This window comes from Vigna radiata, chromosome 1 (genome assembly GCF_000741045.1).
Source record: "Vigna radiata var. radiata cultivar VC1973A chromosome 1, Vradiata_ver6, whole genome shotgun sequence".
In the NCBI taxonomy this organism is placed as follows: domain Eukaryota; kingdom Viridiplantae; phylum Streptophyta; class Magnoliopsida; order Fabales; family Fabaceae; genus Vigna; species Vigna radiata.
In genome coordinates, this window is record NC_028351.1 from 10,103,475 (window position 1) to 10,118,940 (window position 15,466).

Sequence of the window (15,466 nt, forward strand, 5' to 3'; positions counted from 1 at the left end):
AAAATGCACTCAACTATTATATTAACAGAGTTTCATCTCACTTGACGGTTTGTAGCGGTAACATTTTCAGCTGGTATACGAATTTCAAAAGTAGGGCCACTGTTAGAACTTTCACTATTTTTTTCCACTTGAGATTGAGATAATTCATATTCCTTCCATAGCTTTATCAGTTCTTGCATGCTTTCACCAACTTTATAAACAACAGAAGATACTTCTGCTTTACCTGAAATATCAGAACTCATAATATAAGGAACATGAAGAAGAGAAAGATATCCGCCTCTGATCCTTTTCATTCTATCAACAACTACTAACGAATGACAGGCGCATTGTACATTACAATGGTACTATCACACAATGACACAACACAACAGTAAAACGGAAGTGTAATAGAAGATGAGCCAATCTTAAATGAGAGAACGCATCACATAAACCAATGGGCCAAGTAGAGCAATTTCTGTCAAAACCCAAACTAATTCATGGCATGCAGGCACAATTCTATGACAAGCCAAATTCGTTGAGCCAGGTAAAACAAAAATAGCAGGGTACCTTGAGACCTGAAATATAAATGAAACAGAAAACTTGTCAAAAGAAAAACATAAATGGGAAAAAATGGCAGCAATCAGGTATAAATCAAACAGCAACAAAAACTTCAATTTGAACAAGATAAGAAACAAAAATCAAGTTCTCTTCAATGTGCAATAGTAAGTTAGTAACCAGATTCAAACATATTCTTAATCTTCAATCAAAATTCTTAAGTTTGAAAACAACTATTACATCAAAATCCTGAATTTCGATTTAGCAAATAAACATATTTGCTGCCTAACCGTCTTCAACTAGCGGAAAAAACCTCATTGAGCAAGCTCCTGATTACAGAGCATAGCAACACTGAAAATATAAAACACTACTAAGGAAAGAACAAAGATACAGTTAATGTCAAGCTGACAAATACACCACTATTTTCTTGGCTGATCTAATGTTAAGCTATTTCGAAGGTGCTTAACTTACACCCCTTGATTTTTTTTTGACACATACTATTAATGTTAAGCTGTTTACCGAAAAATTCACTTGTAGTTCCTACATATTCCAGGCTAGTAAAATACACGAACAATAGTTGACTATCATGTGCTACTGGTAAAAAATGTGAATATGCAGCACTAGATTGTTAATTTCCTCCCAAATGCAATTCAAAAAAGGATATAGAGGATTAAAAATATTATCCAGTCATACTAAATTTCTAATAGCACTCTGAAGCTTATCTATTATAACTACAAAATTACACGGAGTAAATTAAAATTATACTTTAGATGAAAAGTACTAATTGAGCAAGTTACAAGTTATCACACAATTAACCAAGAAAAGTGGAGGAAAAGAACTTACTCTTCATTGTCAGGGGCATGAGCATGGGATCTAAAACGAGCCTCCCGATTGGCCACCTGAGGGCTTCCCCTTGACCGATGGATCCTTTTACGATGTTGAACATTATAATTATGGACTTCCCTCTCCTTTTCTCCAGACCCTTCCCCGTGAACAGTTCCATCTTCTGATTGTTTGTCAACTTTAATGCGCTTCTCAGGTCGATCTCCCTGTAAATCAGCATCCCTTTCTTTCCTCCTCTCTCTAGCTTCTCCATCAACATTTTTCCAGCTATCAACATCTTTCTGTTTCTTCTGTTCCGGCAACACATTTTCTTGCACAGTATTTTTTGCCGATCCATCACCAAGTTCCATCTCATCATTCAAAGCCTCTTTGTCAATGCCATTCCAGGATTCCCTCTTGTTTTGATCCTTTTCCCTCTCTTTTGAACTTTCTTTCTCCTTTGGAAGATCTTTCCTCTCCCTCTCCAATTTTTCTACATCTTTATCTTCCTTGGCAGATTCTTTGTTGTCACCACTATTATTATTAACTGGTGTACTGCTTCTGCGATCACTTCTCTCCTTTTCCCTATCACCCCAATCCCGATGTTTGCCATCCTTTCTTTTTCTTTCTTTAAACCTATCTTCACTTTTAGAATCAATTTTGTTTTCGCCAACAGCTTCATGAGTTTCCAAACTATCCCTTTCTTCTGCCATTGAACTGCCCTTTCCAACTTCTGGTGTATTGCCACGTGATGCATGCCAGGAATCCAAACTCCCACTAGGAGTATCAGAAAATCTCTTCCCCCTATACTCCTTTGATTCTTTCCAATTCAAGTGGCTGCTGCTGCTTACCATACCATAGCCATCCTTATCTGTCTTAATGTCACCTTTTGAATCATTATGACTATCTCGTTCATATCTAACATCCTTGTCATCTCCTCTGGCATCAACTCGTGCATCTTTCTCACTCTTAGCAATTTGAGAATCCCTTCTGGCTTCACCATGCAATTCCTTCTTCTCTGAGTTCATATCACGGTTCTCAAACCGGAGATCCCTACTCTCCTTAAAATCCCTAGATTCTGTCCTGTTCTCAGTTCCAATGGGATAATCAGTATGAGAATCATTTGAAGATGATGGCATCCGATACATTGTATGAAGAGGAGATCTTCTATCTGCATCACGAGGTTCAGTACGGAGTGTCTTTGCAACCCGGGAATCCTGACCCATATCATACGGAATATGGTGGTCATTTGAAACTGGTGGCATCAACTTGGAATATGTACCTGAATCTTGATGTGGGTGCTTTGAAGACTGATGAACAGAATCTTCATGAGACCTCTTAGGTACCCCACTCATAATGAAAACCCAACACGATTAGAAACCTCAAAAGAAAGTAATCAGACAGCCAAAACAATTCCTATCTCTGCTGTCCACACATTACACAGTAGTCAGTAGCTGCAAGACAACAATGGAAACAATATAACACCACAGTAATTAATCACACCAAAAACAAGTTTGAAATGCACTGAAGTTCGACATATGAGAAACATAACAAAGAGGAACAATGACCAAAGTCAACAGAAAGTAACCGAGAAAGCAACATTCCTAACTCAATCAACATTAAATTAACACATAGTATGACAAACATAGCACCACATTAATTTATTACACCAAAGGCAATTTTCAAATGCATTCAAGTTCAACATATGAAAAACACGACAAAGAGAAACAATGACAGAATCCAACGATAATATAACTGATAAAGCAACATCCTCAACAAAATCAACATCAAATTAACACATACCACGACAAACATAAAACCTAATCAGAATTAATCTTTTATAATGTCACGATATAAATTATCATGCCAAAAACAAATTTCATATGCCTTCAAGTTCTACTTATCAGAAACACGACAAAGAGAAACAATTATAGAGAAGTTCGTGCCACAAAAACCGATAAAGCAACATGGTATCAAATTAACTGATACCCAGACAAACATAACTTAATCAGATTTTTGTATTCTTAATCAAACACAGTATTTACATGCAGTACAAATATAATTACAACCGTAGAATCAAGTATTGAATGCCAATTAGCCAGAGCCAAAACTTAAATCTCTCACTCACTCACACACACATGATCATCCTCAACAACAACAAAATATCTCTCTCACGCACACACGTCATCATCTTGAAAAAGAACATTATCATAGAACTCAACCAAGCGACCTAGTTTCCAGCCAAAAAGCCGATCATACAATTAGAAACACTGTAAATTTCAATAGAAGACCTCCTAAGAAACTTAAAGAAAGGGAACAACATTTTTTCCTACTGAAGAGGAAAAATTCAACCCAATTTAGAGCCATAGCAACTGTAGATTACGAGGTTACCCAATAGCAGTTCGTGAAGTTAAAAAATCGGCATTATCAGGTTACTCAATCAAATACAAATTTGAAATTCTCACTATACAACTCAAACTCCGAGGCCGATAAAATACCAAAGGAAACAGCTGTGTAAAAGAGAATAAGCAAATTAACGAAACATGAATAACAATTTACACGACATTCGAATGTGAAAGAAATAGAAAATAGGGAAATCGACAGCACGAAGAAGGAATGAAGCGCATGTGAAGGGAATTGAAGAGCGAAATGCAAATGCAAATGCAAATGGAAGTGGAATGGATTGAGAAATTGAAGCAGCGAAAGAGTAAGCAAAAGAAAACCCTAGAAGTTATCGAGAAAGAATGTTTTGAGGTGACCTGAATTGTCGCGGAGCCTCTTCTATCGGAAGTTTGTGTTGTGTGTGGCTTTTGAAGGTTTGTGTTGTGTTGTGTGTTTATGTGAAAGACTGTGTTTGTGACTCACTAAATGATTGTTTCTGTATCGGGACGATGCAACGCCAACACCAAACAGAAAATGCGGAAAAACTATAAAATATATATTTATATTCATTTTAAGATGACTTTATCGACATTTTAAGATAAAAATATTATTAATAATACCGATTACGTAAAAATAATAATGAATGATTATTGTAAAAATAACATTAATAATAGTAGTTACATAAAAAATTAATTAAATGTAAAATGTGTAATCTAAAGATAAAATTAGACATTATAACTTTTATAATTTTAAAATATAATTAAGAGTAAAATATATGCATGAAATAAAAATATGAAATAAATAAATATATATATACATATATATATATATATATATATATATATATATATATATATATATATATATTTACAGAGAATTATTATTCAATTTCTATCAATTGTAAATTCATAAAGTAAATAAAGTAATATGTTTGTTTCTCTTTGATTATAAACAATGTCTATGTGTGTATCAATTAAAACTAACTAAATTATATACACACGTGAGATTTAAAATATTTTAATCTTAATTATTCATAATTTATTTAACTCATCTTCCATTGGGTATTTTTACAACGTGATTCAAATATTAATATTTACCAATCCTTTGTTAATAAAAGTTTGAAAATATTTATTAATTTATCTAAACAATTAATATAGATTCAAAATATTGAAATATTGAGTGTATAATGTTATAAGCAATTAACGTATTAAGATTCATATAAGCAATTAAATGTTTTTATTTGTTATTAGCAGATGTAAAAATTTAGAAAATTATATTTTAGAATTAATAGTTTAAAAACAATTATATTTAACTATTTTAATATAAAAGATTTTAATATAAATAATTTTGTTATGAACGAGTTTTATTATTTTAAAACACATTTAGAAATCTTTTTTAGAGTTATTTGACTTTTTTTTAAGATTTTTTTTCTTCTCTACTTGTCAGTTTGAATATTGGAAATTTATTTTTGAACATGCACTAAGTTAAGAATGTCAATTTGATCATATGAATAAGTTCACAGTTTCCAAAATCACAATTTTTAGTGTGTTGTTTTCTGATATAGTGTTGTGCAATGCTAGTGTGACGTTGAGTGCAAGCTGGGTTGTGTAAGTCTGGAAGCAATTTTGCTCCAAACCGTAGAGCGCCCACTTTTACCGCTAAGCAACCATTTTTGCGAATGGCCTCACATTAAGCGGTGGAATGGTACCGCGGGGTGTCACTTTTCACTACAGGTCTAGAACCATTTTAATTTCAGGTCGCTAAGCGACAAAGTTGCATCGTTGGGCGAAACATTTTGTGAGAAAAATGTCATTGGGTGCTAAGACTATCGATGAGCACAAACCTTTTGCAAAATTTTTGACGTTGAGCACCAAGACTATTGTTGAGTGCTCTCTTTTGCGATAAGTCTTTTGCTAAGCGTCAATATGAGTGTTAGTGTGTATTTCTGTGATTTTCTAATCCTTTGATTTGTTTGAATTGGATTGCCATGATTGTTTGAAATGAAATTACTATGTACTTGTTGTATGTCTAAATGTGCATGGTGTTTATTCATGTGTGAAAATGTGATGATGATGAGTGTGGTATATATGTCACCGTAATTCCATGGACCTCTTGGAGATATTCTATAGTGGCGTTTCAATAGTGCATTTATTGATGTATAGATTTCGTATTGAGAATTAACTTGACGGTTTAATAACTATTCAAACTCAAGTAAAGAAGGATAAAGTATGTGGTGAGAGGAGCAAGAGGCACTAGTGCAGAATTGGCTTTTAACGTCATCCCTTAGACGTCAGTTAAGCGGGGGCCCGACGTAAATTAATGACTGGTGGCACTTTTGTAAATAAGTTGCAAATATAGAGGCGAGTTAAGAGGGGCCCCGACATCTGTAATATTATAGACGTTGGGGCCCTCATAACCGATGTATATAGGCCCTCATATACGTCGGCTCCCTCGAATAGACGCCAAAACTAAACGAAAAAGTTAATAAAATAATTTTTTATTCTATTTAGATGTCTGTTATGGGGGAAACCGACTTCTAAAGCCCTTTAGACGTCTGTTAATGGGGGAACTAACGTCTAAACCCTAAACCCAGAGATTTAAAAAGTCACTTTTTTACTTCATTTAGACATCTGATCCCGCCACTTTGACTTCTAAAGCACTTTAGACGTCTGTTATTAGGGGAACCGACATCTAAACCCTAAACCCAAAAATTTAAAAAGTCACTTTTTGACTCCATTTAGACGTCTGATCCCGTCACTCCGACTTCTAAAGTCCTTTAGATGTCTGTTATTGGGGGAACTGACGTTTAAACCCTAAACCTAGAAATTTAAAAAGTTACTTTTTGAATTCATTTAGACGTCTGTTATGGGGGGAACTCACTTTTAAAGCCCTTTAGATGTCTGTCATAGGGGAACCGACTTCTAAATGTCGACATTAAAACACCGTGATCACGAGACAGCCGTTACACATACTCATTGTTCATCATCTTCGTCGCGTTTTCTCTCTATGGGTTACGCTTTTTAGGTTCATTTTCTCACTTTTGCACCGATTTAAATTAGTTTTACTCCGATTACATCACTCTTTGATGTATTATCTTTCATTTGAACCGACTAAAATGCGTTTTCATTGGATTTTGGTGCAGTTATGCTCGTGTCCTTGGGCGGCATTCTTTGGCGGCGATTTCTTGTGTTTTGCACTCTCCAATTCCCTCCACTACATTTTTAAAACCATCCAATAAAAAAAATATACAATACATCCTCTTCAACTAAAATATAAAGTTGTAAAGTCGAATCACCATCCGTCAGGAGCAACCTCAGAGACGTCTGACCTATATGGATTGGATATTTATATAGATGACCGACCTATATAGGTCCGACGTCTATAGAGACGTCTGACCTAAGGGTCTGACGTCTCATTAATGTCACATGTATAGATGTTGAACTAAGATCATACGTTAAAAGTCCAAAATAAGAGACGTTTAAAGATCTTTTTGCACTAGTGAAGTGTGTGTGTATATATAGTGTCATAGTTATGTTTGAGATAATTGTAATAACATTATGTAGATAGTTATACATTTTTTTTTCATATTGAATGTGTGATGTGTCTTATAGTATTTGTATACTATTAATATTAAAATTGGATGTTACAAAATTTATATGTCGTCTCATCTATATATCCGAATTTTTAATATTTATATTATGAATAATATTGTGTATTTGTATTTTTAAATATTTATAATATACTATATCATGTGTTGATAATATAATTGTATATAATATTCAATTCATACAAAATTTAAAGAAGTATAAGTAAATTTTAAAAATAATATAAATATTAATAATTCTATATAGGTATAGATAAAGATGACAAATTCTTCTTCAAAATTCAAATACAATTAATAAATGAAAAAATGGTTAAACTAAAATATAGTTTTTAAATTATTTTTTTAATATTAAATATAAAAATAATTTAATGACTAATTTAACGTTAAGAATAAGATTCCAATAAAACAAAATAAAAAAATTAAGAATAATAAAAAGTATCTTAATGTTATAATCAACAAATATGATGAAGAGAAAAAAATTAAAATGAAACTTGTGACAATTTTATTCTAAAAATTTCAAAATAAGTGTTATTCTTAAAAAAAAAGTAAGACATCAATAATTATACTATAAAGAGTAAAATAGGAATGTGAATTGTGTAAAGAAATTTCTCTTTGTGTGTAATTATAGATAAAAAAAAAAAAAAGGAATGTTATGATGAATCTTAATATATTAAGTAATTATAACCAAAATTAATCCTAAGAAGCACTTTTCAATTTTTTCAAAGAATTCAAAGGCTCACTCTATAGACTATTTCATAATACTGACTTTAAGAATTAAATATATCAATTCATTTAAAAATTATCCCTTACAATTTGATATATTAAAGTTATTTTAATCAAAAAATATATAAATCACTTCTCATATATTTCTATAAGATTTTAGATCAAGAATTATAGTTTCATCATATAGATGCAATCAATAAGAACGACTTAAATTATTAATATTAGATAAAATAAAATAAAATAACATGTACTCATTTGTAATTAAGAATAAAAAAATGTTTTCAATCTCAAAATAGCAACACTTGATAATGTATATACAAATAAAATTATCATAGTAACTATTTGCCCTCATTTCTTTGAAATATTACATAATTATCACAAACATTCCTAATAATACTTTTACAAATGAAGGAGGAAAGATAAAAAAATTAAACTAAAATTCAATATTTATATCTATTTATTTGCAAATCTCATATTAATAGTCTTACTTTACTTTTGTGCTAAGTATGATGACATTGTTTATAAGGATTAAAATGATTTTTCAATGACAATCATTAAAAAAGGGGCATTTTATGGAAGTTTCAAATTGTTGTAAATGTCATTATATGCGTCAGATCAACGACAAATCGTATAAGATTTTAGTTTTCCATTTTGTTAAATTTTTTTATCAACTCTTAACGAATTGTCATCCAAAATTACGTACCATAACTCTCTTTTTTTCTAAATGTTATTCTTATTTTATGACTACATAGAAACTATATTAAACTAGATGTCAAATACATTGTTCAAACAATTAATTGTGATTTTTTTCAACTTTAGCAAACATAATTGTAAACGAATGACCCAACATATATCATTTTTAATCAAAATAAGAAATACTTGAAGGCATAGTCCAAATTCATCTAGAACCAATTTACCAAAAATATAATTAAAAGTGTTCTAATTATGATAATGTTAATTTTTAATCTGAGTTACAATTTATTAATAAGATTAACTTTTTTTATTTGTAATTTGTTTAATTTTCATTTTTATTTTGTTTTTGTAAATATTTATATTTTTTACTACATTTATCATTCAACATCTTTAATTCTCTCTTTTTTTTTTATCTATTTTTGTATTAGAAAGACGCTACATCATACCAAAGAGTTTGACCATCTAGAAAAGCAGGTAGAACAAAGAAAAAAGGATCTAAGAAGCCCAAGTGGCATTGAGTGCCACCTCATTGCACTGAGCGGTATCATTACAGAAAGCAAATGGAGCAACCACCGCTGAGTACCCCTTACGACCATTGAACACCACTGTTACATAAAGTTTTCCTTGGCATTCCTCAGTCCAACATTGAGCGATGCCTATGTTGATGTGGCAAGATGTGCTTATTTATTTAGATTTCTCAAAGGAAGAAGGGTCTTTGGTGGGGTTTGGAGGCACGACTTTACTGTTTGGAGCTCGTGGAGGTTGCTTAGGGCTTGTGGGAACAACCTCTTCTTCCTCCTTGTGTTTCCTTCTTCTTCAATCTTTCATTTTGTAAGCTTAAGGCTCTCCATGGAAATGAAAAGCTAAAACCATCTTGTTATGAGTATTTGAAGCCATTGAACTTTCGTGTACCTTGTAAATGTTTTGATATAAATTTGTCTCTTCCTTTGAATGCTAGTTTCTTGTTTCTATACTTAATGCTTGCTTGAATAGGGACATTCTTAGCTCGATTTGTGGTTCATAAGGTTTTGGAAAGAATCTTGTGAAACCTAGACTTGAAACAAGTAATCTAGTGGAGCTTGTATCTAGGAATGGAACTTGATCGATTAGTTGTCTTAAGTCCTAGATCTTAATTCTTGACCAATTAGCTTAGCTTTTGTAAATGAATCATTTAAAATAAATTAGTTAGAAATAATTTTAATAGTAGATATTTTCACTAATATTGATTAATTTTATTTGTAAAAATAGGTAGATAAAGAATATTATATATGTGTGTATCTTGGTCCATGGCAGAATATAAAAGATCTGTGACAAAATCAATCATGTTGAATAATTGGTGCATAATTAAGGAATAAATCGACATAAACCAAGATTATTGTTATCATATAACCAAGAATACAAGTTCATTGGTTGCACATAGCAAGTGATAAATATTGTTCTCTCCAAAAAGATATATATAATACACGATAACTTTTGCAATTAATAATTAAATTAGACAACAAAGTTTACAAAAACACGCAAAGAAGCTCTTTTTGTATTTTTTTTTATTAAACTTGTCGTGCAACACAAAACTAACACAAGGTATTTACAATTATCAAGATTATATTTCATCTACTTCATTTTCACACATTCACAAATATCTCAATTCCAATTTTATGTCAAAATCAAATTTACAAAATTACTCAAATTTTATTTCTAGTGACTTTTAGTCTATGATAACTCATCAAATTTCAATTCCTTGAATCCCCAACCAGCAAACATGTTTTTAGTTCAAGAGTCTTAAGATTACTAATGAATTATGTTATATTCTAAGATACAAGTTTCATTAGGTATTCGATTTTAGTTTTATGTTTAAAAGACATTTTTCAACACCTCAAGACCAAAAATAAGCCATAGATGATCAATCCATAACAAGCATTAAGTACAAAAATCAAATACTAACTTGAAGTGGAAAAGCACACACACACACATATCAACAACGTAAATTACACAAGAATTTAGTTTATTACATCTAATACAACAAACAGGATTAACTCTTCATGGTAGAGAACATAAAGTTTACAAAATGAAAAGATAGAGAAGAAATGGAAACCATAGATCAGAAGCATGTCCTCTCCCAAGAATCTTTATCTCCAAATTGCAACACATCTTCCTCTTCAATCCCAAAAGGGAGAAAACCACTATAGATGAAGGAGGAGACCAAAAAAGGGAGAGAGTTTTTCATCACCCCGAATAGCCTCCAAGAGCTTCTCACAAGCATCTTAGGTGATTATATTTGTGTAAAATAAGGAATACTTGGTCCAAGATGAGTTAAAACTCCCCTTTTCTCGTAGAAACTTGAATAAATATCCAATTTTGCGAACCAGACCCAACAATCTCTCCCAACGAGCTCATTTTTGCTTAGCCTTAGGTTTGTTTCTCAACATTCTAATTTTTCCTTTTTTTTCATGCTTCCTTGGATTCTACCTTGTTTTGCTCAATCAAAATGCTTTCTATTTGATTATTTCACACATCAAAAATAACAATTAGAAGCAAAATAAGTATACACAAACTAAAGTACAAAACAATTTTCAAGCATGCGTTACATGATCACTGTCTTGAAATTGAAGCCATTTTTAGACAATTTATGTGAGAACCTAGCGAAGAACCTAAACGACCTATGAATAATAGTTTCTAAGTACATGAAACTAAAAGAGTTGAGAGACTTCCACAAGAAAGTTCGTATAGAAGAGACGACTGAGAGAAGGGGTTTAGAGAAAAAAAATTCACAAGCATATGAACCCAAGGACATTTAAAGACTTGGATTAAGGACCCCATTTCAACAACCACATCCCCCTAAACATCACTTGGTTCTGAATCCTTGAAGAAACATTCAATGTCGATCTTCTGTCATCGCCATGAAAAATCCCTGTTAGAATTCCAAGTGTGAGTCTAAGTTTTGTATTGGGTAAAAATGAGAAAGTAGAACATCGAAAATTCATTAACATATTACCTTAAGGTTTTGGTCAGAGAGTGATGTCAATCTTTGATGTGATTAGATTCATATCTCATTAGTGTTATATCTTTTGAATTACCTTCTTTTCGATAGACTCAACCATTCTTACATGTTGAATGCCGATAAAAAGCAAAGACTCTCATTTTTTCGATAATCATCGGCCCAAATTTCTCCTATGCCACCAAACCCACTCGAATCAGTTCTTGGACTATATAGATGATGACGCCAGATGAGTTCTAGACATAAGAAATTCTCGGTTCACTGTCCCGAAAACTGCCGATCCAGAAAATTCTTCATATTTATAAGTCTCTCACTGACCTTTATGGTGAGCAAATTTATTCTGTTTAAGTTGTTTTTACTTGGTAATTACCTTTGTTAAATTTTTATTTATTTTTCAGACATCCTGAGTTCGGCCAATCCGAGAAAGGATTTCACTTGTTAACATAAAAACCATCAATATTTTCGTTTATTAAAATCATTGCACGACAATGGCGCATTATTTGAGTTGATTTCATCTCAAAATGTTGGCTTGTCAAATCAAATGCCATAAACATAGACTCGGAGAATATGATAAACAAACAATACTAGTACACGTTAGATAATAATAAACAAATGTTGGTCAAATTCAAAAACATAGACTCGAAAAATATATAAACAAACAACTCGTTAGATAGTAAAAAACGAATATAACAATAAAAAATATAGAATGTGGAATAAACAAATAACTATCATAATATTCCTTCTTCTTTCTTTCTTTCCCTTTGCCTCTCTTTAAATAGATTACTTCTTATGAACAAAAATCTCAAGATTTTGTTACATTCAAATAGTGCAAAGAAAGAAGATAAAAGTTTGATTGAATAAGAGAATAAGAATAAGAAGAAGAAGAGTGATAATATGGGGTTGAGATTGAACCAAACATTCTACGTTTCGCATGGATCACCAGCTCTGGCCGTAGATGATTCGATTCCGGCGAGGAAGTTCTTCACTTCCTGGAAAGAGCGGTTTCCGACGCCACCCTCCGCCATTCTCGTCGTCTCCGCCCACTGGGACACTCATGTTCCCACCGTCAACGTCGTTGACCGAAACGATACCATCTACGACTTCTATGGCTTCCCTGAATCCATGTATAAGGTTTGTTTACTGTTATGATTATCAGGTTAAATCATTCTCTTAATCTTTCTCTTCGCTTAATTTTCTCTGAATGTGATCTCTTCATTACTCAAAGTTTTAATAAGTTGTTTAATTTTAAAACACCGTATATTAAAAAAATGCAAAACCTCTTATTACAACATGTTTTGTAATGTTAGGGTTAAATTTCATTCAAAACCTAACTATATATATTCAATTATTTATTAATATCTAATTTTACCTTTAATAATTAATTTATATATATATATATATATATATATTTATCTATTTATTTATTTATTACTAAATGAGTTATGTTTAAAGTTAATAAAGTCTCTTTTTCATGACAATATAAAAATTCAAATATGAATCTAAGTCTTATATTAAATAAAATATATAAACATAAGACCATGAATGCATTACTTTAAGGTTGTGAAAAGCGAAAAGTATTAATCTTTTACGTGATTGAACTTAGATGTTATTGATGTTGTAATTTATTGATTTTTTTTTTCTCTCATTTTGATAGTCTTATTATTTCTCGTTTTATCTTGAAATTTGTGTGTTATTTCATTGGTATGAAAAATGGTTCTTTAACACATTTAAATTTTTTACATTTATTTGATACTAACTTTATCTTTTATTTTTTATTTTAAAAAAAAAATACAAAACTTTACACTTTTAGAATGATTGTACCTTATTCTATGTTAAATGAACGTAAAAGTTTGTCATGATACTTTTACTCGTATAGTTGAAGTATCCAGCACCTGGGGCACCAGAGTTGGCGAAGAGGGTGAAGGAGCTTCTGATAGGATCAGGGTTTGAGCATGTGAAGGAAGACATGAACCGTGGGCTTGACCATGGTGCATGGGTGCCACTGTTGTTGATGTACCCTGAAGCAGACATACCAGTGTGTCAACTTTCACTTTCATCTAACAAAGGGACCACTTACCACTATAACATGGGAAAGGCTTTGGCTCCTCTCAAAGATCAAGGTGTTCTTATCATTGGGTCTGGGAGTGCCACCCATAACCTCAAAGCAATGGGCCCTCGTAATAGCCCACCTGCTCCATGGGCTCAGGCTTTTATGACCTGGCTCAAAACCTCTCTTCTTGAGGGAAGGTAATGATTTCACCCCCTATTCTTTCAAAATACCTATTATGCCCCTCTCTGTTTTATTCTAATTTTTTATCATTAAGCAAAAATGAACCTATTACTGGTGTAGGTACGAGGAAGTGAATGAATACGAAGAGAAAGCTCCATATGCAAAAATGGTTCATCCCAGGTCAGATCACTTCTTGCCACTGCATGTAGCCATGGGAGCTGCTGGTGAAAATGCAAAGGCCAAAGTTATTCATGATAGTTGGGATGTTGGTTCTATTTCTTGTGCTTCTTTCAGTTTTACAGCTGCTAACGCTTAATACCACATTCTTCACTGTGTTCTCTTCATATATATGTTACCACAAATACATTGTTATGTTCAATAACCACATCTGATGATGTGAACTTCATGTTTCTTTATTGTATTATCTTCCTACTTGAAGTGTAATATTTTTAATAGCACTATCGATTTTAAATATTATGTTTGTAAAATTTTAACTTGGATTCTCGTAATTCTTTTTTTTTAGTTCCTTTAAAATTTTAGATAACTATTTGATTCCTTATAAAAAGTGTAGATTTGGTTTTTTCTACTCGGAAAATGCTTTTCTTTGATTTTTATTTTTTTAATTTCTAATATTGTTCATTTTAAGATGGATAAATAATATCTGTTTTACAGATTTTGGGAGCATTTTATAAGTGTCATATGTTGATATTGTATGACAACATTAATATGCATTTGTTTAACACATGAACAGTTAACTAATGTTAAATAATAGGCTTAAATCCTTAATTGGTCCTTATATTAGGAAAGAATTTTCAATTTAGTACCCGCTTTTTAAAAGTGTATACATTGAGTCCCATGTTTTGCCATTTGTGTCAATTTAGCGAATTAATGACACTTCAAACAAGTTTGTAACAGTAATTGGAAGGTGTCCAAATGTTCAAACAGTTAATAAACATGCTGCAACTCAAAATGACTTGTCCACTAGCAATTTTCAAGCCAAATTGATGGTTCAAAGGGACTAAATTGACACAAATTGCAAAATATGAAGACCCAATGTATACACTTTAACATGAAGACCAATTAAGGATTTAAGCCTAAATAATACAAGAGATAAAAATTAATAATTTCAATTTTAGAAGAATTGAAAACAAACTAAAACCAAAAAAAGCATAATAAAAAGTCACTTATTTTACAGAAATCGAAACATGAGAAAACATTTGAGAGTTGGTGCAACATGTCATTCTCTTTACTGATTGTTAATTTTCTTGGAGAATAAGGTAAAGATGCAACCATAAGTTTTTATTCATGAACAAATGAGTAATTTCATAAAATTATATCTTAATATCATAGTAATATATGAAACTAAAGAAACCCAAGTAAATTTCTAAAATATTTAGAATTTCACTTAAGCCTTCAATTTTTTTTAGTCTTGATTCAAATCAGTTTCTTTTTTTATTTATTTATATGAAGTTAAACAAAACTC

At 31.5% G+C, this 15,466-nt stretch overlaps 2 protein-coding genes across 3 annotated transcripts in view; one reads left to right on the forward strand and one right to left on the reverse strand.

The window, feature by feature from the left end:
• LOC106762896 overlaps positions 1–4,254 on the reverse strand; it is an 8,647-nt gene extending 4,393 nt beyond the window's left edge. Inside the window, exons 1-4 of one of the 2 annotated variants that reach the window (XM_014647013.2) lie at positions 4,116–4,254; positions 1,378–2,778; positions 547–554; positions 42–223 (exon numbers count right to left, since the gene is read on the reverse strand). In XM_014647013.2, the coding sequence (XP_014502499.1) occupies positions 42–223; positions 547–554; positions 1,378–2,711 (1,524 nt within the window). In that variant the 5' untranslated portion in view covers positions 2,712–2,778; positions 4,116–4,254. Of the gene's footprint in view, positions 1–41; positions 224–546; positions 555–1,377; positions 2,811–4,115 lie in introns of both variants that reach the window. The other variant, XM_014647011.2, reaches the window with a different exon arrangement.
• Positions 4,255–12,536: 8,282 nt separating this feature from the next.
• LOC106763026 (extradiol ring-cleavage dioxygenase) lies at positions 12,537–14,477 on the forward strand. Its single transcript, XM_014647187.2, has 3 exons — positions 12,537–12,884; positions 13,630–14,000; positions 14,104–14,477. Exons 1-3 carry the CDS (start codon positions 12,648–12,650, stop codon positions 14,297–14,299), a joined length of 804 nt encoding a protein of 267 aa, XP_014502673.1. The 5' UTR covers positions 12,537–12,647; the 3' UTR covers positions 14,300–14,477.
• Positions 14,478–15,466: the final 989 nt, after the last annotated feature.